The 23,029-nt window shown below is 38.0% G+C and overlaps 2 protein-coding genes across 2 annotated transcripts in view; one reads left to right on the top strand and one right to left on the bottom strand.

The window, feature by feature from the left end:
* TRMT61B (tRNA methyltransferase 61B) lies at window positions 1-12,319 on the top strand. Its single transcript, XM_081101159.1, has 7 exons — window positions 1-714; window positions 2,759-2,861; window positions 6,242-6,432; window positions 9,430-9,521; window positions 10,696-10,943; window positions 11,624-11,701; window positions 11,786-12,319. The coding sequence occupies exons 1-7, from the start codon at window positions 19-21 to the stop codon at window positions 11,827-11,829; spliced, it is 1,452 nt and encodes a 483-aa protein (XP_080957285.1). The 5' UTR covers window positions 1-18; the 3' UTR covers window positions 11,830-12,319.
* The window catches only part of SPDYA (speedy/RINGO cell cycle regulator family member A), a 21,454-nt gene continuing 9,951 nt past the window's right edge, over window positions 11,527-23,029 (bottom strand). The window contains exons 5-6 of the mRNA XM_081101160.1: window positions 21,142-21,433; window positions 11,527-12,180 (exon numbers count right to left, since the gene is read on the bottom strand). Coding sequence (XP_080957286.1) covers window positions 12,089-12,180; window positions 21,142-21,433 — 384 coding nt within the window. The 3' untranslated portion in view covers window positions 11,527-12,088. The remainder of the gene's footprint in view (window positions 12,181-21,141; window positions 21,434-23,029) is intronic.

Below are 23,029 nucleotides of genomic sequence, written 5' to 3' on the forward strand. Positions count from 1 at the left end.
GCGCGGGCGCGGGTCAGCATGTTGTCAGCCGCTCACCGCGGTCCGGTCTTGCTCCGGCTGCGGCGCTTCAGGCGGCGGCCGGGGGTCGCGCCCTGTCCGTCCCTGCGCGACCTTGGACGGGAGCCCGTCGAGAGAGCTCGGTCCCGGTGTAGCGACTCCTCGCAAAGAGACGCGCGAGATGGACGGAGAGAGCGCGAGGCCGCGCCGAAGAAGGCTCCCGCCGCAGAGTCGCCTCCATCACTCCCTCCGAGCGGCCGAGGCATTGGGGCCAGGTGTCTTTCGTCACTGGAAAGCCTCCGACCGCCGGCGCCTCGAGAGGAGCCATCCCTTGGAGAGCGCGAGGACTCGAGCGGAGACCTGGCCCTGGCCGATCCCGCACACCGGGCGTCCGGGGGTCCCTCGCTGCCCGCCCTGGTGGCAGAACTTCACGGCTCCTCTCCCTGGTCCGCTTCCAGGGAGGAGCCCTTTCGGGCGGGGGAGCTGATTTTAGCTGAGACTGGGAAGAGAGAAACACAATTTAAAAAATTGTTTCGGCTGAGCAACGCCGGGCGTTTAAATAGCAGCTGGGGGGTAGTCCCGTTCAGCGACATCGTGGGGAAGTTCCCCGGCCAGGTGCTGAGGAGCTCCTTCGGTAAGCACTTCCTGCTCAGGAGGCCGGCACTGGAAGACTATGTGTTACTGATGAACAGAGGGCCTGCCATAACGTATCCAAAGGTAACGCCATGGGAGTTAGGTGCACACTGGTTCCAGAAAGAGCGAAGGTCAGCACTGCCGACCTGATTCACCTACTTAAAGCACTTCTCCGGTGGTTCGGGTTTTCATTGTTCTCAGTCTATTAAAAAAATCATGGATCTGACTTTTTTTAAAGATATTTTTTATTGACTTCAGAGAGGGAGAGAGATAGAAACATCAATAATAGAATCATTGATTCTCTCGTCGTTGATTTGCCTCCCGCACGCCCCCTACTGGGGATCTGAGCCAGCAACGCGGGTATTGCCCTTGACTGGAATCAAACCCGGGACCCTTCAGTCCGCAGGCCCAGGCTCTATCCACTCTGCCAAACCGGCCAGGGCTATGGATATGACTTTTATGCTAATTATAGGAGGAAACAGCCAGATTTTAATTTGGGAGTCTCGATTCTCTAATCCGTAAAGTGAAAAGAATATCGATTTACTACATAGAGTTAAGTGAACTTACTAGGCACATAATAAGTACTTATATTTGTTCCCCATAATTCTAAGTTTGCAAGTTCAGCACTCAGCGTGTTGAACTCTTTTGGGGACAATTTTTTAGTATCGTTATGGTGATATTTTAATCATATTTCATTTGATAAGGCATGTTACTAGAGGTATGTTACCAACTATAGATAAATTACTATGCTTTCCCTTTAGAAAAAGTTTTGTATTAACACAGTTAAAATTAAACACTAAACATAAAAGGAATATCCTTTATGAATAAATTAACTACCTAATTCAGTGATGGCGAGCGAACCTTTTGAGCTCGGCGTGTCAGCATTTTGAAAAACCCTAACTTAACTCTGGTGCTGTGTCACATATAGAAATCTTTTGATATTTGCAACCATAGTAAAACAAAGACTTACATTTTTGATATTTATTTTATATATTTAAATGCCATCTAACAAAGAAAAATCAACAAAAAAAAATGAGTTCACGTGTCACAGGTTCACCATCACTGACCTAGTTCCTAGAATCTTATACTAATCATCCATTGCTAGCGGTTTATTTCAATCCTTAATTACAGTCACAGTCCTTGGGCAGGTTGTTCCTTTGTAACAACTCCTATTCCCAGATGTGGAGACACTCATTATTTATTCAGCAAATAATCACCTACCTTCTGTGTTCAGGGCACTACTTTAGGGAGGTAGACTGGTGAACCACAGTCCTTGCTCTTAATACAGACCTTACATCCTAGAGGGGGTGACAAAGAAAAAAACAAGTAAATGAAAGAATAAGATAATTTCAGGTAGTGCTGAGTGCCATGAAGATACAGTAATATTGTATTGGGTGACGTGGGGGAAGAGAATTTTTTTATGTCTGGTGGTTAGAGAAGGTGTCCAAGGAGGTACATTATTTTAAAAATCCTCACCCCAGGATAGTTTTTCTATCGATCTTTTTAAGATAGAGAGAAAAACATCCATGTGAGAGACACACATTGACTGGTTGCCTCCCACATGCGCCCCGACCTGTCCAGGAATGACTGGACCTGGATCCAATTTGCAACCCGAAATCCGCTCCCTTGACCAGGAATCTAACTGCAACCCTTCGGTCCACGGGCTGACACTATAACCACCACTGAGCAAAACTGGCCAGGGCTCCAAGGAGGTACAATTGATAAACGCAATTTAAGGAAAAGCCAGTCATGCAAAGAGGTAGGAGCCAAGGGTTCTGGCAAAGGGAAAAGTATTGCAGAATTCAATAGTTTTGTGTTAACTGCTGTTTTGTTCAAAGCTGTTTCTACCTTGTGATTGTTTCCTTAAATTCCCCACTTTGTCTTTAAAGTAGGAGCTCCTATTGTACTTATTGTCTGTAATTTCAGACAATATTAGCTAATTGATTAGCTAATAATTTATTAGCTAATTGATTCTTAAATCTCTTATTTCATCAAGTAAAATATAAACTCTTGCTAGGCAGGGCCAGGGTTTAATCCTTTTTTGTCACTTCTTGTCCAAGTCCAACATGATATTTGATAAGAGTAGGTGCTTAGTACATATTTATTGATTAGTTTGCTTAAATCATAGGATATAAGTATGATGCTGTTGATGATGAATATTCACCCAGGAGATACTGTTTTGGAAGCTGGCTCTGGCTCTGGTGGAATGAGCTTATTTTTATCCAAAGCAGGTAAGAGAGTTGGATAAAAGGAGCTGAATTTAGATATCAAAGAAAACATTTAATCCGTTCATAATAACAGAAAGTTAGATAAAGATGTTTCAGAAAATATTCACATGACTTTGGGATATAAAGAATTCTCTTTAAAACCAAATGTAAGCAACTACATTTTTTTCCCATTTTGTACATTTTTCCAGTCACTCTCTTACCTTTTGCTTTGCTTTCTCTTGCTCCTCTCATGCTTTTTAATGCTTCTACTTAAAAAAAAACAACTTAAGCTTTTTATTGGAGCATAACATAGCTACAGAAAAGTGCATGGATCATAGTGTATATCTCAGTGAATTTTTTCTTTTTAATCCTCACCCGAGGGTATTTTTTCCATTGATTTTTAGAGAGAATGGAAGAGAGAGGAAAGACAGGATTGGTTGCCTCCTGTATGAGCCCTGATTAGGGCCCAAGCGGAGAGGAGCCTGCAACTAAGACACGTGCCCTTGACCAGAATCAAACTTGGGACCCGTTGGTCCACAGGCCAACGCTCTGTCTACTGAGCCAAACCAGCTAGGGCTCAGTGAATTTTTAAATAGTGGCCACCCACATGTAGTTATTACCCAGAGCAAGATAGGGAATGGTACTGCACCACAGAAGCCTCCCATGTTCCCTGTCAGTCCTTATCCTCCCAAAGGATAACCACTATTCTGACTTTTATCATAATTGATTAGTGTTACCTGTTTTAAACCTCATATAAAAGGAATCACACAGTATGTACTCTTTTGAGTCTGGCTACTTTCATTCAACATTCTGTTTGTGAGATTCAGCCGTTGCATATAGCATTAGTGCTTTCATTCTAGTTGCTATATAGTTACTCCATTTTATAAATAAATCACAATTTATCCATTCTACTCCTGGTGGGCATTTGAGATGAATATTATGAATAGTGCTGCTCTGAATATTCGTGTACTTGTTAATAGTGCCAGATGAATTCTCAGTATGAGAGAATATAGAAGGAGGAGGGCTGTCAGTGCTGGGCTGACATACTGTTACAGGTAAAGGATTGTTGGTGTTCATAAATAAATCCTATATAATAAAAGCCTAATATGCTAAGTGTCTGGTCGTCCAATTGGCCATTCAACCAATCAAAGCATAATATGCTAATGATATGCTAAGGCCACTCAACTGCTCACTATGACATGCACTAACCACCAGGGGGCAGATGCTCAACGCAGGAGCTGCCCCCTGGTGGTCAGTGCGCTCCCACGGGGGAAGTGCCACTCAGCCAGAAGCCGGGCTCGTGGCTGGTGAGTGCAGCAGTGGTAGCGGGAGCCTCGCCTGCCTCTGCGGCAGCGCTAAGGCTGTCCGACTGACTGCTGTCAGTCAGACATCCCCCTGAGGGCTCCGGACTGTGAGAGGGCACAAGCCGGGCTGAGATACTCCCCCCCCCCCCCCCCCCCCGCCAAGTGCACAAATTTCGTGCACCAGGCCTCTAGTTAATCATAATACAGAACTAAGTTAAAGCTACATCATGGAGAATTTTTCTGTCTTTAAGAAAGTCTATACATAGTCAGTTGCTAAAAGTACTGATTGAAGGGAGCACCTGATCAAAAATCAAGAACTATATAGTAAACATAAATATCTGTTCATGTTTCCACCACTTGATGTCTGGTTACAGTTATCCTAGTTGATTATCCTATGATCACTTAACTCCTCTGAGTGTCAGGATTGATTTCCATTCCTCACCTAATTATAGACTCCTGAACAGTGACAGAACTCTGGGTAGATTTTTAAAAAATCATTTATGTTGTTCCTTATTGATGCATTCTATTTTTTTAAATTCATTTTTTTAAACTAATAAACTGTCAGAGCAGTTGTAGGTTTATATGGGTCAGTTTTATAAAGATTACAGGTAGAAATATGCTGCATTAATCTTAAACCTTTTGTTCTTTGACCTAGTGCCATTACATACAAACAGAATCCAGCTTATACTAGATCAGGAAATTCATTCTGGCTCCTCATATCTTTTATTTGAATCTAATTAAAGGCAGTAATTTCTTCACAACAGATTCCTGAATGCATTTGACAAAGTGAATTTACAAAAATTTGTGATACAGGAGTGCTCGTATTTCTAATGTCTGTAGTATTGGCGGAGTGTCATGTCCTGAATAATCGCAAATTATGAGTGATCAAAAAATTATTGCTACTTACCTTTGGAATGGATTTTCCCCTCTATAATTATATTTTCCAGTTTATCTTCTGCTACTATTAGCATTAATTTTTATTCCTTGAGAACATGATGACTTGCAGCTGGACTTACATTTCAAAAGACATCTTGGAATGTAAACTTTTCATTAATAAAACTACAGACTGATTGATCTGGGATAGCCTCCAAATGATAGCAAAGCACCTCAGATAGAGGTGGGTAGAAAACGAATTGCCTTATTAAAATGCGGTAGTTTTTGTGTGAAACAGCAGTATTACTGTGCTAAACAGTTAAAAGTTCTTTAGGCACACACAAAAATACAAATATTTTTTAAATATGTGGAAGGTAACCTCATCCATAACAAAAGAAATACAAATTAAAACAACAATGATAAACTATTCATTTTTAGATTGACATAGATAAGTTTGAGAGAGAGTATAGAGAAATAGGCACTCAAATACATTGTTGGTAGAGTATAAATTGGTATCACTTTTTTGGAGGACAATTTGGTAATAATTTTCAAAATAAAAAATTCATATACCCCTTGAGCCAGCATGTACATTTTTAGGAATTCTGTAGATATATTGGCTCATTCATACAAAAATTTGGGCATAATAAATTTCATTGCAATATTGTTTATAATAGTGTAAGACTAGAAACAAACTAAATTTTTATTGGTGATTGCTAGATAAATTATGCCATAACCATACAATGGAATATAAAAACTGTTAAAAATAATGCAGTAGATTGTTAATCACTGAAATGGCACAATAAGTATAAAGGAAGGTAGAGGATACAATGTGTGTTAAAAATAAAGAAGTACTTGCACGCTTGTGTAGGCACTAACTATCTTGGGAAGGCTAAATAACTAGTATTATGGTTACCCCTGAAGAGAGAGGTTGGTTGGGTATCTGGGATGGGATAGAGACTTTTGTAAACTTGAACTATTTGAATTATTTTTTTCACATCCATATAACTTTTGTGTGTGTGTGTCGGGGGAATCAACCCAGGACCCATATACCCTTTTACAATATAATTTTACAAAAATTTGGGCATAATAAATTTCATTGCAATATTGTTTATAATAGTGTAAGACTAGAAACAAACTAAATTTTACAATATAATTTTTACAATATAATTTTTATCTTCTTTTATGAACTAATTAATTCTATGAAATGTCATAAATTATCTGTTTAAGTTGGATCACAAGGACGGGTCATAAGTTTTGAAATACGAAAAGACCACCATGAACTGGCTAAGAAGAATTACAAACACTGGCGTGATTCATGGAAAATTAGTCATGTAGAAGAGTGGCCAGACAATGTGGATTTTATTCATAAAGATATTTCAGAAGCAAGTGAAGACATAAAATCTTTAAAATTTGATGCGGTAAGTTTTCAAAAGTGGTTCCTAGGATATTGCTTAATACTGTGTGTGAAGAAAACCAGGATCACAGTTCTTTTGTATGGGAGAGGGTCTTCCTTCATTGTTTGCCCCATTTCTGTACCTGGCATGGAAAGAATACTTTTCCTTCAATATCATGGTGGGATTTAGAGTAGAGAGACTTACTGAGTCAGTTTCGAAAGTTATTAATAAATACGGGGTAGTGAACAAGGAGGAGGAGTTGAGCATCATAAACCTCAGCATTTTTAGATAAAGCAGTGTTGGGAGCATATTGAACCCAGCACCTGACCTCATGTTGTGAGATTTTGGGGGAATAAATAGCTTCTATTTGAGAGGGAACAGGCAGGCGGTATCTTAGACAGTTAAAGTTGGGATGTAGAAGAGTATTCGTTAACAATGTTGAGGATTCATTCTGACTCCTGTGCTTCTCTCACATTTCACAGCCAATCCTATTTGGCTCTTACTTTTTCAAAATTTATACCACGTCTCATCACATCCAATGCTGTTTGCTGTTGCGAGCCATCATTATCCTTCCTTTCCCTCTCCCAGTCTTTTTTTTTTTTTTTTAATATTTTTATTGATTTCAGAGAGGAAGGGAGAGGGAGAGAGATTTTGAACCATCCATGATGAGAATCACTGATCGGCTGCCTCCTGCATGCCCCCTACTGGGAATCGAGCCCGCAACCCGGGCTTGTGCCCTTGACCAGAATCGAACCTGGGACCCTTCAGTCCACAAGGCAATGCTCTATCCATTGAGCCAAACCAGCTAGAGCCTTTTCTATAGTTTTTAAAAGTATGTTATAATATACTTAATGACACTAAATTATACATTTAAAAATGGCAAGTTTTGTTATACTTAATATGGAAAAAAGGTTTATAAAAAGTCAGATTAAATCATTCTTTGAAACTCTCCAGTGGCTTTTTCTCCTCCTAAGTAAGATTCTACATAATCTGTCCCTCTCCCAGTCCCACATCTCCACCATTCAGAACTCATCTCTTACCATCCTCTCCATTTTGTCTCCAGTGACAGTGGCCTTTTCAGACTCTCCAACTATCATACAGCCTCAGAGCATTTATATTTGCTGGCTCGCTGCCTGCAGCACACTTCCCCTTTAAGTTTCCACAGGATAAGCTTAATCATTTTCTTCAGATCTCATCACTGACCAGCCTATGTATAAAACAGCACTTTCTTTCTCTGCCCTCATATTCTCTATCCCTCATATTCTGCTTTATAATTATGTAGGTTGTCATGTCACTCATCACCCTCTGACATACATTTATTGGATATTTGTTTAATGTCTGTGCCTTTATCCATCTATATATATAAAAGCCTAATATGCAAATTGTCCCCTTGGGAGTTCAATCACTCTCTATGACATGCACTGACCACCAGGGGGTGGCGCAGAATGAAGGAAGGCCCCGGGGCGACAGCCAGAAGGCCCCAATTGGCCCTGGTTGCCAGCCAGGCCTAGGGACCCTACCCATGCACGAATTTCATGCACTGGGCCTCTAGTTAGAATACACTGAGTGGCCAGATTATTATGACCATCCCATCAGTACTTCATAGACACTTCCAAAAATACTGAATATTGAAAACTTCCTAAGCAAATACTCTCAAGGTTTCATTATTATTATTATTTGCATAATTAATTCACTTCATTGTACTGATGGGGTGGTCATAATAATCTGGCCACTCAGTATATAAGTTCCTATGAAAAAAATAGTATGTAAGCTCCTGTTATATCCTTACCACTTAGCAAAATGCTTGGCACATGAAAGGTGTCCAAATGGTGAATAAATTAATAATGATGCTCCTTGACTCATTAATATTTTTTAAACAAAAACTAAAAAACATCAATAGAATAACTTCTAATTATGTGCTATGCATTATGTAAGTATATTGATGTGCCAACTACTCTTAGCTGTCTGGAATTATCTTTCAATAATAGTCACTTTATTTTCTATTATGACCATATTTATTTTGCATGTCCCTGACTGGAGATACAGCCCACAACTTGGGCATGTGCCCTGATCAGGAATCAAACCAGCAATCCTTTGGTGCACTGATGCCGCCCAACCAACTGAGCCACATCAGCTAGGGCTCAAATATGTTTTTGTTTTGTTTTGAAACATATTTTTACTGACTTCAGAAAGGAGAGGGAAACGTTAATAATGAGAATCATTGATCAGCTGTCTCCTGCATGCCCCTACTGGGGATTGAGCCCACAAACTGGGCATGTGCCCTGATCTGGAATTCAACTATACCTTCCTGTTCATAGGTTGATGCTTAACAACTGAACCATGCTGGCCAGGCTCAAATATTTTTTTTATATTCAGAAGAAAAATTCTGAATATTAACTTTAGACATTCTAAAGTGTAAGAATCATGTTCTTTCTCTCTTGCATCGATGTTTCTCTCCCTCTCCCTTCCTTTCTAAAAATCAATAAAAAATCTTTAAAAAAAGAAAAATATTTGAGATGTGAATTTCTATTGCCAAAAGCTCAACTAAAGCATTGAAACTTTGAATATACATATGTATGTATATAAAATATAACTAAGGAAGGATTCCTTTATTACCAGCATTGCCCAGTGCAAGACATGCCACCACCATTTTTTTTTTATTGATTTCAGAGAGGGATAGAAATATCAGTGATGAGAATCATGGATCGTCTGCCTCCTGCATGCCCCCTACAGCCTGCAACCTGGGCATGTGCCCTTGACCGGAATCGAACCTGGGACCCTTCAGTCCACAGGCCGACACTATATCCACCGAGCCAAGCCAGCTAGGGCATGCCATCACCATTTTTATGTAGTACTATGACAAATTGTGTGATAATATATCTTTTGAGGAGCGGTAAAATAAGATAGTACAATATTCAAAAAAATGCAGTACTTTAACTGGGTAATTGCTTTCCAAAAGTGTATCATTTTACCATGATAACCTATGCTGTAATTCAGTCTGATTCTCCTTTCCCCCCACAGGTAGCTTTGGATATGTTGAATCCTCAAGTTGCTTTGCCTGTTTTATACCCTAATCTTAAACAGGGTGGTACATGTGCTGTATATCTAGCAAAGTGAGTGATGTGGCTATTACTTGTGATTTTAAACACATGTTCATTTTGTAACTGAGTTAGGCATATACACTGAGTGGCCAGATTATTATGACCACCTGACGTTTGTAGGCAAATTATCCATACACTGCACCGTACACTGCATGGGATATGGAAGCCGAAGGCCTGTTCGAACACCTTTGCTGTCTGCAGTTACCAAGATAAAACATCTCAAATTCGCACAGGAACACAAGGATTGGACAGTCGAGCATTGGAAAAAAGTCATGTGGTCTGATGAATCACATTTCCAGTTGCATCATGCAGATGTCAGAGAATTTGGCGGAAACAGCATTAAAGCATGCACCCCACGTGCATGAGTACAACCCTTCAAGCTGGTGGGGGCAGTGTTATGGTTTCGGGCATGTTTTCCTGGCATGATTTGGGCCCTTTAATTCGTGTGGAACGACGTCTGAATAGCACAACATACCTAAGTATCATTGCTGATCAACTTCATCCTATCATGTTGACAGTGTATCCCAATGGAGATGGCTTCTTCCAACAAGACAAAGCATCATGCCATGGTGCTCGTATTGTGCAGGAGTAGTTTCAAGAACATGAGGGAGACTTTACCTTGCTTCGGGGGCCCCCACAATCACCAAATATCAATCCAATTGAGTATTTGTGGGATGAAGTTAAAAGAGCCATCTGGCAGCTGGTTCCACAACCATCAGATCGCACAGAACTGGACAGTGCTATTCATCAGGCCTGGTGTCAGATTCCTCGCATCACCTTTCACCATCTCGTGGCATCAATGCCAAGAAGAATTGCCGCAGTATTGAAAGCAAAAGGTGGCCCAACAAAGTACTGATGGGGTGGTCATAATAATCTAGCCACTCAGTGTATGTCACCTTGTAAAACTTAGGAAACTACATATGTCCCAAATCATTTATATTGCTGCTTAAATCATCCTTTATATAAATGGCAATATAAGATGCATTTTTTCTTTGGGCCATTTAGAATAAACGTTTAAAAAGGGTAATGTGAACAAATAATGTTAAATTATGTTCTCTATATTTTTTACTTAGTATTATTTAAAATTGCTTATTATGTGCCCTAGCTTGCATTTTTACTTTTAGGTATAGTAAATTTAAAGTAGTTGTACTAGAAACTTAAAGTAAATTTTTTACTTTTCTGAAAGCATCACACAGGTTATTGAACTTTTAGATGGAATTCGCATCTGTGAACTTGCTCTCTCATGTGAAAAGATAAGTGAAGTCATTGTCAGAGATTGGTTGGTTTGCCTTGCAAAACAGAAAAATGGAATTTTAGCTCAAAGAGTAGAACCTGAAATCAACGTGGATTTACAATTACAATCTCAAAAGGTTAGAGCTGAAGGTGAGATGCTTCAGGATGGCCCTGGTGAGATGCTTCAGGAGGATGGCCACGGTGAGCTTCGGTTTTATTTTATGCATGTGTATGTAATAAGTGGAGAATAGGTTCCTGAGCGTATTGACCAATAAATTATAAAAATGTGTCTGAAGGATTTTTTTTTTGTATTTAAATGTGGTATTTATGCTATTAAATTAAAATCTGTAAGGGACAGAATAATGACTTTGCTTGCCTTTTATAATATTCATGTGTGACAAGGAGATTAACTTGAAATATTTTATATATATATACTAAAGAATTTTTAAAATTTAGATCAGTGATTATTACTGAAGGAAAAGAATTTCATAGGATCTGATATGCAAATAAACTGATATGCAAATAAACTGATATTTGCTATTTATGAGGCTGGAAATTATGAGGCTGGAAAGTCTCCAAATTTAGGACTTTGTTGTATGTACAAATTATTTAGGCTATGAGCAAATGTTCATATATCCCTTGATAATGAATTTATCTGTTTAGTTATAAAACCATATATATAAGTTTATTATGTAATCCTTGATACATTATTTCTGTGAGGTAACTGGCATAATAGCTCCAAAACAAAATGCTAAAAAAAATATGTGAAAGAAAAACTTACAGTAAAGGGACATTAATTTGTATTTTAACAGTTTTGAAATATTTGAACAAATTATGAAATATTTTATGTAATTTACAATATGTACTTTGTTCTACAACAGAAGAATCACATTCTGATTTTCCATATGGATCATTTCCCTATGTTGCTAGACCTATACACTGGCAAACTGGTCATACAGGTGAGTAATGTTTTCAGGCCATATTAAATGGTATTTTCTTCTAATTATTATAATGACCTTTACTTTTTCCCCCACTTAAATTAGCTTTTCTTGTCAAGTTGAGGAAGTTCAAACCACAACTTAACTGAGTACCTCAGATGACGGCAACTGATTTGAAGACAGAAAAGTATCAAAACAGAACTTTATGTTGCAAATCATTACTTTTGTAGATTGGTATTTTTAGCTATTACTGTGATTTGTATAACTTTTACTTATAATTCTGAAAAATAACAAAAGCTAAAGAAAGATGTGTAGCATTTTAAAACTGCTTAAATGTCCACTTTGACATTTGTCTTGTAGTTTGACATATTGTAATTAATGATTCCAAGTTGTTTTAGTTGAGCCATCTCATTCTTCACTTCCTGTAAACCACTCCATAGATTTGTCTTTCTTCATGAAATTAGTTTTCTTTTCTTTGTTTGATTGATGGTCATTGGCTACTGAAATAAAATATGCATTTTAAGATAAATTTTATGTATCTGTATTTTAAATACATATTTTAATGGCTTGTATGTATCTTAAAAGGTACAAAGAAATCTGGGTTATCCTATATCCTATATAATAAAAGCCTGATACGCTAAGTGTCCGATCTTTCTATCAGTCACTGTGATGCGCACTGACCACCAGGGGGTAGACGCTTCGACAGGTAGGTTAGCTTGCTGCCGGGGTCTGGCCGATTGGGACTGGGCCAGACAGGCCGCACACACCTTGGAGCCCTCCCACGGTCCCTCCCCGGCCCCCGATCGTGCACCAGTGGGGTCCCTCAGCCTGGCCTGCACCCTCTCGCAATCCAGGACCCCTCGGGGGATGTTGGAGAGCCGGTTTTGCCCCGATCCCCGCAGGCCAGGCCAAGGGACCCCACCAGTGCATGCATCCGTGCACCAAGCCTCTGGTAGTAAATAATATGGAGAAACTGGTAAGAATGATATAATCACCTTAAAAATTTTAACCAAAGATGTAACAATTCTTGCATCACTTTTTTCTTTCCCAGAATCATTTTAACCAGCTTAGAAGAACATCACAATTATTCTGTTACTATATAAATCAAACGCTTGGAGAAATATACTTTATAAATATGAATTAAAATGAAAGTATTATTCACAGGCACCAGTTATTTAGCATTTACCATGTGCCTTACATTGTTTTAAGACCTTTATAGTTTTTTTCATTTAGTATGTACAGCTCATCTTTAAGTTATCCATATTTTACAAACAGGTTTAGAGTGGTTAGACTGTTGTTTAAGCATAGATGTTTTATAGGTTTAAAGTAGTAATGCCTAGGAGGATAAATGCTATTCCTTGATTTATCCCTTAAGCTATAGCTATTTTAAATAATATATAAATTCTAAATAATGTTTTACATGGTTTTCATTATGTGGAAATAACCTAAAATCTCTGCCTTTATAGACTATAGTCTATGGAAGAGCTAGACATTAATCACATAAATATGAAACTAAAACTATTTTATATGCTCCAAAGTAGTTCAGGGTGCTGTAATAAGGGTTTTGCTCTGGTTAAGTAATTACCTGTGAAGTGACAACTGAGCTGAGACCTGACTGGGTAAGTAGGAATTGACTACAGAAGGGAAAATGGAAACAAAAAGGCCACTGATGTTGGGGTTGAGTGAAACGAACTGGAAAGATAGGTAAGGGTCAGGCCATACAGGATCTTGTAGCCCTGTGAAGGAGTATGTTTATCCTAAGAAAAATGGAGTGCCATTTAAGGATTTAATGAAGGGTAACATGCTTAGATCTATGTTTGGAAAAAAAACACTGTGGTTGCATTATCATAGAGTGTTCTGGTGCCATCTTTCTGTATGGTAAGTACTATCTGAACACTCAAACAATAATGGATTTATAGTTTTCATAACATTTCCAGATATATAGCAGCTCTGAAGTACATATTTAAATTCCATCATGGAATACTCCTTTTTGTTTAATTAGCAGCAAAATTCTGCCCTTAGTTGTTTGGAATGCAGGCCTTAATTGTACTGATTGGAGAATGGGACTGGCCTAAGAGCAAAGAAAAGTTGTGCCTTCTACTCCTATTTCACGTAAAATAGTTTCCGCTCAGTACACTGTGCTCAGTAGATGCTGAATTGAACAAGATCTAACAGTGTCCATTCTAATTTTAAGTTGAGTTGAAAATCAAACTAATAAGCAAAAAAGATTTATATAATTAATCAAAGTTCAGCTTAAGACCTTTCTCCATCTCTCCATCGAACACTAAGCATGTTTATGGTCTGGTTTATGGAAAATACCTTCTTCTAAAGTTATATTTCTGTTTATGTCTGGCTCTCACCATAGTGTGAATCCTAGAGATTTGTGAATGACTCATAACTGTCTACCCAGTGTTTTCCAAGGGGCCCCTGCCTTTTCCACCCCGTATATATAGTCAATAAAAGTGCTAATGGTTTTAAGCCTAAACTGGATCATGTATTGTCTCATCTGTTGCCTTGTTTGTTCTAGGGAAAACTTTAGGTGTATAGCTCTTGGATTGTGGAAGACTTTAAGTTCAAACTTTATATTTCAGAGATAATAGGAAACTTCTGAAGGTTATATGGTCATATAAAAGATAATTTTTTAAAGTCAGTCTGTTAGTGGTATCTGAGTATTCAAAGGAAAGAAAAACTGTTAAATCAGAAATTTCATAGTATACAACTATGAGGTAGTAATAAATAATAATGTGAGGAAAAGGGGCAGATGTAAAAAATATATAGTGAAGGAAGAACCAGACAAGCTGGTAATTTATTGGATGCAGTGGGAGAGAAGCAATATAGTTTCAAACTTTTATCCTCTATTCAGAATTCTTTTCCCTTCTCTGGGCAAAACTGGACTCAGTCAATGGCCAGTTCATATACTTCCTCTGAAAAGCCTTCACCAAGTCCCTCACACACAGAATTAATTCTGGAATCTTTTGTGCTCCTAAATGTTGGTCATGTAATTAGCATTGCCCTTATTATATAACTAATTTATAAGCCCTGATTATGCCTTCGTTAAGTGTAAGGGTTTTAAACCTGAATGACTAGAATAGGGGTGACAAAAATAAGTTCAGAGAAGGATTTTTGAGGAAAAATTATTTGATTTTATATTATATAACAGAATGTCCCAAGCCTGCGTACAAAACCAAACTAAGGTTTGGTATATTGTTTTTTTCCCTTGGCTTCACTCTAAAATCTGAAGAGTCTTTAGGTAATATGTACTAATACATATCCATGTTTCAGATGGACTACCCTAGGTGTCATAAGGCTTATTTAAGACAGCATAAGGCAAAGAGAAACAATGTACAATTGACTCTCGAACAATGTGGGGTTTAGGGGTGCCAACCTCCCATGCGGTAGAAAATCCGTGTATAACTTGATTTCCCAAAAACCACAATTGGCCCTTTGTATCTGCAGGTTTCGCAACCTGATTCAACTGCAGGTTGAAAATAGTATTTTCTTTTCTTTTTAAAAAAAAATATATTTTATAGATTTTTTACAGAGAGGAATAGAGAGTTAGAAACATCGATGAGAGAGAAACATCGATCAGCTGCCTCCTGCACACCCCCCACTGGGGATGTGCCCACAACCAAGGTACATGCCCTTGACCAGAATCGAACCTGGGACCTTTCAGTCCACAGGCCGACTCTCTATCCGCTGAGCCAAACGGGCTATGGCAAAAATAGTATTTTCAATCCAGGGTTAGGAATCAGTGGATGCAGAAGAGAGACCGTACTAATTGTCTACAGTTGACTGGAAGCCTTACCAATAACCAATAGTCAGTAACACATCTTGTATATTATTATCTATTATATACTATATTATTAAAGTAAGCCAGAGGTAAAAAATGTTAAGAAAATTGTAAGGATAATACATTTACTATATTTCTTGAAAGAAAAAGGCACATGTAAGTAGACCCATGGAGTTCAATCCTGCACTAAGGGTCAACTAGTTTATTTAATATAAAAATAGCCAGTTTGACTCAGTGGATAGAGCGTCAGCCTGCGGACTGAAGGGTCCCAGATTTGATTCCGGTCAAGGGCACGTACCTTGGTTGCAGGCTCCTCCCTGGCCCAGGCCCTTGCAGGAAGCAACCAATGGATGTGTTTCTCTCACATCGATGTTTCTGTCTTTCCCTCTCTCTTCCACTCTCCCTAAAAAAAATCAATGGAAAAATATCTCTGGCAAGGATTAACAACAACAAAAAACAAAGTGCAGTACATTCAGATAGAACTGGATTCCCATATTGCTGTTTTTCTTGTTGCTGTTTTACCTTGCAACTGTGACTTTTCTTTTTTTAAAATATATTTTTATTTCAGAGAGGAAGTGTGAGATAGAAACATCAATGATGAGAGAGAATCATTGATCAGCTGCTTCCTGCACACCCCACACTGGGGATCAAGTCCACACCCTGGACATGTGCCCTGACTAGGAATCGAACTGACCTCCTGGTTCATAGGTGGATGCTCAACCTACTGAGCCATGCTGGCAGGGTGCAACTGTGACTTTTTGAGTTTGTGTCTTCAGCAGTAAAATGAGTATCATAGTGCCACTTGAAGATTTTGGGGGAACAGGTGAGGTGTTAAAAGAGGCAACCTTTATAAAATGCCTAGCACATGGTTAGTGATTGTGATGTACCTAAATTTGTAAAGAATGCCTCATCTATTCCCCCCCCAGCCTTGTCAAAAGAAAAATATTATGTTCTTAATAAATGTCATAAACATGTTTATATAAAACTTGTTTTCTGTACATTTTGTTTTGAGGAAAGAATTTTAACATTTTACCTGAAAAAATGAGAAGTTACTTGCTTGTGTTTGAAAGAGAGAAGCATTGGTAAGCACCTATTGCTAAGTTTTAGCATAAAAGCCTGGAGCAGAGCATCAGTTCTTTGTGTCTCTTCTGGAGAAAGCTGAATTGAACCACAAACTGTTAGGTGATTCCAGCCACCTTCATGTTGACAGGAGGAAGAAAATTCTGCTGGCAGACGTCACTACAGGGAATCAGCAGCGCTAAGGCATCGAGAGACTGATCACTGCTCCTGATAACATTGTTACCCTTAAACCACCGCCCCCCCTCTACCCTCCCTTTCCCAAATACTCCCTTATTAAGCCTTTTTAGGGAAAATGAATGTAAATGTTTAAGTATGATAAATAATTTTTCTTTGTACTGCCTACTCTGTCATCCTGAAACAAAAGGTCTTAAATTTTTCAAATCAATACTCTGAATAAAACAGTTGATGAGTAAATACTTGTTCCTTCCTGTATATGAATCGTCTATCCTAAACCAGGGCTTTTTGGTTTTCATCAAGGGAAAGGGTGAGCCCTCGCTGGTTTGGCTTAGTGGATAGAGTGCCCATGGACTGAAGGGTCCTGGGTTCAATTCCAGTCAAGGGTACATACCTCAGTTGCAGGCTCAATCCCCAGCCCTAGTCGGGATGCATGTGAGAGACAACCAATTGATGTGTCTCTCTCACGTCTATGTTTCTATCTCCCTTTCTCCCCCTCCCTTCTATTCTCTCTAAAACTCAATGGAAAAATATCCTCAGGTGAGGATTTAAAAAAAGGGGGGGAGGGGGAATGGGTGAAAGCACAGTTCTATTTATTCTGTTTACAAATCCCCTAACCGCACTTTTTAAAAATATATATATATTTATTGATTTCAGAGAGGAAGGGAGAGGGAGAGAGAGGGAGAAACATCAACGAAGAGAATCATTGATTAGCTGCCTCCTGCACACACCACACTGGGGAATGAGTCTGTAACACAGGCATGTGCCCTTGACCAGAATTGAACCTAGGACCCTTCAGTCCGCAGGCCGACACTCTATCCACTGAACCAAACTGGCTAGGGCCTAACCACACTTTTCATCCACAATCCCTCAAAGACCTGCTTTTTGTTTTTTTCAGAGCAAGGTGACAGGTAGAGCCCTATTCCCTGGCTGCATTCTGATTTCCTGTTGAGATATCAAAGCCTAAAATATAGTGAATGCTACTGTCCTTGAAACTACAGGAGCTAATTTGTATAAAATATAATGCTTCTGTAAATATCTGTTCAAATGCTGGTTGGTATTCTCTTCCAGTTCACTCCATATAAACTTTCATCAGGGACTTGGTTCTTAATGCTTTCACTACTTCCTTAGTCCATAGCAGTCTGCTGACAGACTTGTGTGGCACCTTATTTTTACCACAAAGGCAGGATTTCATCAAAAGGGGCAGTAAAGCATAATAGTTAGGAATTCAGGCGCTAGTCTAGAGTCATTCCTGGGTTCAAATGTCACTCCACGATCTTGGGCAAATTGTTTAATCTCTCTAAACCTCAGTTTCTTTATCTGCAAAGTGGAAATAATAGTATTTACCTTAGGTTTGGCTGTGAATAATAAATAAGATTATGGTATAAAATGCTTAACACAAAATGTTGCCTGGAACATTTTAAACATCTAGTAAATCTTACCTATTATAAGGATCAAAGAGTGTAGGTAAAAGGAGTTAGGAAGTAGGGGAGGGATGCTAGAAGGAAATTCTTATTTTATTATTTCCTATAGTAGACCCTATTTACCTTCAAATATGAGTGAACCAATAAAAATTATGCTTGGAAGTGTTGTGAGGCAATAGACTACATATTCCATGAGTCAAATTTGTGTAGTGATTACTAAGACCAGGAAATGAAACAATGAGACATGACCCCTACCTTCTTAAGAGTCTAGTTTCTCTTTAAGTGAAACTTCAGTGGCCACTGTTAATCTCATAAAGATGTGGTAAAAATAAATAGGTAAAATTCTGAAATAATGTGGGTCTCACATAAGAAATCTATCAGTCCTGTCTTCAGATGCGTGAAAATTTGGAAGAAAGGCTCTATAAGTAAGAAAGATTTCTGCTAGAATACTATTCTGATTGTTTCAAATTGAGAAATATCAGAGAAATACTATACCTTTATAAATTTAAATAAAAATTGTGATTGACTAAAAGTATTTCTAGTTTGTAAGATTTTCTAATATAAAACACCATTGTTCAAAGCTACTTAAATCCCAACAAAAATGAAATATGCAAATAAATATAGTACTTGTATCATGTCATGATTTAAAATCAGGTTTTCAGTGTATAGTATTCCAAAGCTACAGTAATCAAAATGGTATTGGTATTGGCATAAAACAGACACATAGATCAATGGAACAGCATAGAAAGCCCAGAAATAAACTCACACAACTATGGTCAATTAATTAATTTATAACAAAGAAGCCAAGAATGTATGTGTAATTGGGAAAGGATAACGGTGTTGGAAACACTACAAAAGACTTAAACTAGACCACTACTTATACCATGCACAAAAATCTGCTAGCAAAAAGTCCAGGAAGCACAGAGTCTCAAATAAGATGAACCCAAAGAGGTACACACCAAGATGTCGTAATTAAAATGCCAAAGAGTAAAGACAATCTTAAAAGCAGCAAGAGAAAGGAGTTGGTTACCTACAAGGGAGCACTCATACGATTGTAAGCTGACTTCTCAACAGAAACTTTGCAGGTCAGAAGGGAGTGGCAAGAAATATTTAAGGTGATGAAAATCAAGGCCCTACAACCAAGATTACTCTACCCAGCAAAGCTACCATTTTGAATTGCAGGTCAGATAAAGAGCTTTATAGACAAGAAAAAGTTAAAGGAGTTCATTGCTACCAAAACCAATATTACATGAAATGTTAAAGGGTCTTTTTTAAGAAGAAGAAAAAAAGATCCAAGTATGGGCAATAAAATGGCAATAAATACATATCTATCAAAAATTGAATCTAAAAATCAAAATAAACAACAAGGAATCTAATGAACAAAATAAACTGATGAATAAAATAGAACCAGCCCAGCTGGTTTGGCTCAGTGGTTGAGCGTCAACCCATGAATCAAGAGGTTATCAGTTCGATTCCAGGTCAGGGCACATGCCCGAGTTGCATGCTTGATCCCCAATAGGGGTTGTGTAGGAGGCAGCCAATCAATGTGTTTTTCTTTCATAGATGTTTCTATCTATTCTTCTCCCTTCCTCTCTCTCAAATCAATAAAAACATATTTTAAAAAATAAATTTAAATTAAAATAAAATAGAACCAGAGGCATGGGAACATGGAACAGACTGATGAATCTCAGAGGGAAGGGAGGGTGGGTGAGAAGAGATTAACCAAAGAACTTATATGCATACATGCATTACCCATAGACACAGACAGTAAGTACGGTGGTGAAGGCCTGGGGTGGGGTGGGATCCAGGTGGAGGGGGACAACAGAGGTAAAGAAAGGGGGGACATCTGTAATACTCTCAACAATAAAGGTGTTTTTTTTGTGTGTGTGTTTTTAAATAGAACTACTATATGATCCAACAATATCACTGAAGGAAATAAAAACACTATCTCGAAAAGACATCTGCACCCCCATGTTTATTGCCATATTATTTAACAATCTTAGTGTCCACTGACAGATGAATAGCTTTTAAAAATGTGGTATGTGTATACAATGGAATATTATTCAGTCGGAAAAAAAGAAATCCTAACATTTTTGACAACATAGATGGACCTTGAGGGCATGATGCTAAGTAAAATAGAGAAAAATAAATAATGTATGATCTCACTTATATGTAGAATCTAAAATAAAATAAAAAATCAAACTCATAGATACATAGTACCTATGGGTGGTTTCAAAAGGCAGGAATTAGGGGGACAGGCAAAATGAATGAATGTGGACAAAAGGTACAAATTTCTAGTTATAAGATAAGTAAGTCCTGGGTATGTAATGTACAGCATGGTGAATATAGTTAACAGTACTGTATTGTATATTTGGAAGTTGCTAAGAGAATAGATCTTCAAAGTTCTCATCACAAGGAAAGAACTGTAACTATGTAGGTGATGAATGTTAACTTATTGTGGCAATCATTTTGCAATATATACATATCAAATTATATTGTACACCTAAAACTAATACAATGTTATGTATCAATTATATCTCAATTTTAAAAAGTGTATAGAAAATAAGAAGGGGTAAGACAAAGGACTTCTGTGTTTTTCAACCTTGTAGCATAGTGGTATTAAACTTTTAAAAGAAAAAAGTATGGAAGAAAACCAATAGTTAATCACTGATAAAACTAGATGATGAGATTACAAGTAAATTTATTTTCCTTTTAAAATTTGTTTTGAATAAACATTTCAAGTGCTCTTAAAATATTTGAGACCCAGGGTGATTAGGTTTCACTTTAACATAAATCACATTAAAAATCTTTTAGTTTAGGTAAGCTACCAACAAAAACAGTAACACAGACAAAAAGTAAATGAAAAGCGGACAAGTTTCAATACTAATTTAACTCATATTGTTGTAGAATATGTTATGTATCCCTGTCTGTAGGTCAACAACTTGAATTAATAACTTGCATAAATCTAATTCTGACATATCACTAAATCATACCTTGAGGATAGCTATAAGCTTGAGAAGGATCAACTATCTTGCTCATTGAGTTGTGTGATTCCTGAGAATGTTTTTCCATCACCTCTACTGTATCACTGGATAAAGATGATGATGAAGACAATCCCAGTCTAACATATCTTCCTTTTTTACCACAGAGTGAACAATCTACCGGTGTGGCACTAGGTCCCCGGGGAAGTTGAACTTCATCTCTGTTGTAGTTTCTAACAGCTCCACTGTGATGCACAGAGCGTTCTCGTTGCCATATATAATGGGTTGGAGCAATGGCCATAACCTATAGTGGAAAGCTTTCTTTTAGAATTTTACTAAGTTTTTTAGATTTAGTAAAACTAAGCACAAAAAATATAACTTAAGAACAGCTATCTCTAGCCCAGCTGGCGTGGCTCAGTGGTTCAGCGTCAACCTATGAACCAGGAGGTCATGGTTCAATTCCCAGTCAGGGCACATGCCCAGGTTATGGGCTTGATTCCCAGTGTTGATCCTCTCTCATCTTGATGTTTTCATCTCTCTCTCCCTCTCACTTCCTCTCTGGAAAAAAGGGAAGGGGAAGGGGAAGGGGAAAAAAGAACAGCTATTTTTAAAACTAGATTTAAAAATCTAAGTTACCAATCTTGAAAAAAAAAAAAAAAAAGCATCTCCAGATACGACAGTATTTACCTATAAAGTGATTCATTGTTTGAACCCATGACAATAATTTAAATTATTTCAAATAGGAAACAGGACTGAAGCAACCTTCTAGGTTTTTCAATTCTGAATATTTTAAGTTTGTGAAAAACAATACAGTTATCCCAAAACAATTATTAGCTTTGGAATATACTGGGCTGAGAAGAATATGTTTAATTGAGGTTTCCAACTATGTATGTTAGGCTAATCTTAAAATGTTTGCAATAATGGCAAGGGATATGGTAAGAACAAAGGTAAGTTACTTAACCTTTCTGTTCCTCAGTTTCCTCATCTGTAACATGAAGAGAATGTGTCTATTATAGAGGGTTGTGAGGATTACATGAATTATTTATGAAGCAATTAAGATTCCTCACTACATTATCAGTCACTGTTGTCTAAGGTTTGTTAGATAAAACACTGCCTTTAGAGTCAGTTTTAGTTTCTTATCCTGGTTCTGCCACTTGCTAGCTGTATGATGCTGCTCAAGTTACTTAACCTTTCTGAGGTTCAATTTGTTTATATCTCAAATGGGGATAGTATTCTACCTCAGGGTTGTTCTAATGGTTAGATGTATGTAAAATCTGTATCACATTATAAGCAACTGGAAAATGGTAGCTACTAGTATTTAAGAAGTCAAACTAGGGAAGTGTACCTATATGCTGACCTCATATGGAATTCTATGTTTAGCTTTTTTTTAAAAAAATATTTTATTGATTTTTTACAGAGAGGAAGGGAGAGAGATAGAGAGTTAGAAACATCGATGAGAGAGAAACATCGATCAGTTGCCTCCTGCACATCTCCTACTGGGGATGTGCCCGCAACCCAGGTACATGCCCTTGACCGGAATCGAACCTGGGACCCTTCAGTCCGCAGGCCTACGCTCCATCCACTGAGCCAAACCGGTTTCGGCTGTTTAGCTTTTTGAGGAACACCCAGACTGTTTACCAAAGCAACACTGTTTTACATTCCCAAAAGAAGTGTATGAAGGTTTGAATTTCTAAGTTATCTCTGAATCCTTGAATTTTCCCCAACATTCAACAATCCTCCGATTTTAATCTACAAATATGCACACTTGCTAAATCTTTATCTCATTAATAAATATAACTAACATGGTTAGTTCTGGGCAGAGTTTTATGATATGCCCCTAAAGTTCTCCTTAGGTTTGACACTAATCCATTGTCTCTTTTGGCCTATAGTCCATTTAACT

The sequence above is a fragment of the Myotis nattereri genome (genome assembly GCF_964212035.1).
Source record: "Myotis nattereri genome assembly, chromosome: 10".
Classification (NCBI taxonomy): Eukaryota; Metazoa; Chordata; class Mammalia; order Chiroptera; family Vespertilionidae; genus Myotis; species Myotis nattereri.

Excerpts from the sequence above, each read along its gene's own strand:
- TRMT61B (XM_081101159.1), top strand. The coding sequence starts at position 19 with ATGTTGTCAGCCGCTCACCGCGGTCCGGTCTTGCTCCGGCTGCGGCGC. Across the intron at positions 715-2,758 it reads CTGCCATAACGTATCCAAAG|GATATAAGTATGATGCTGTT; the intron begins GTAACGCCATGG and ends CTTAAATCATAG. Across the intron at positions 9,522-10,695 it reads TGTGCTGTATATCTAGCAAA|CATCACACAGGTTATTGAAC; the intron begins GTGAGTGATGTG and ends CTTTTCTGAAAG.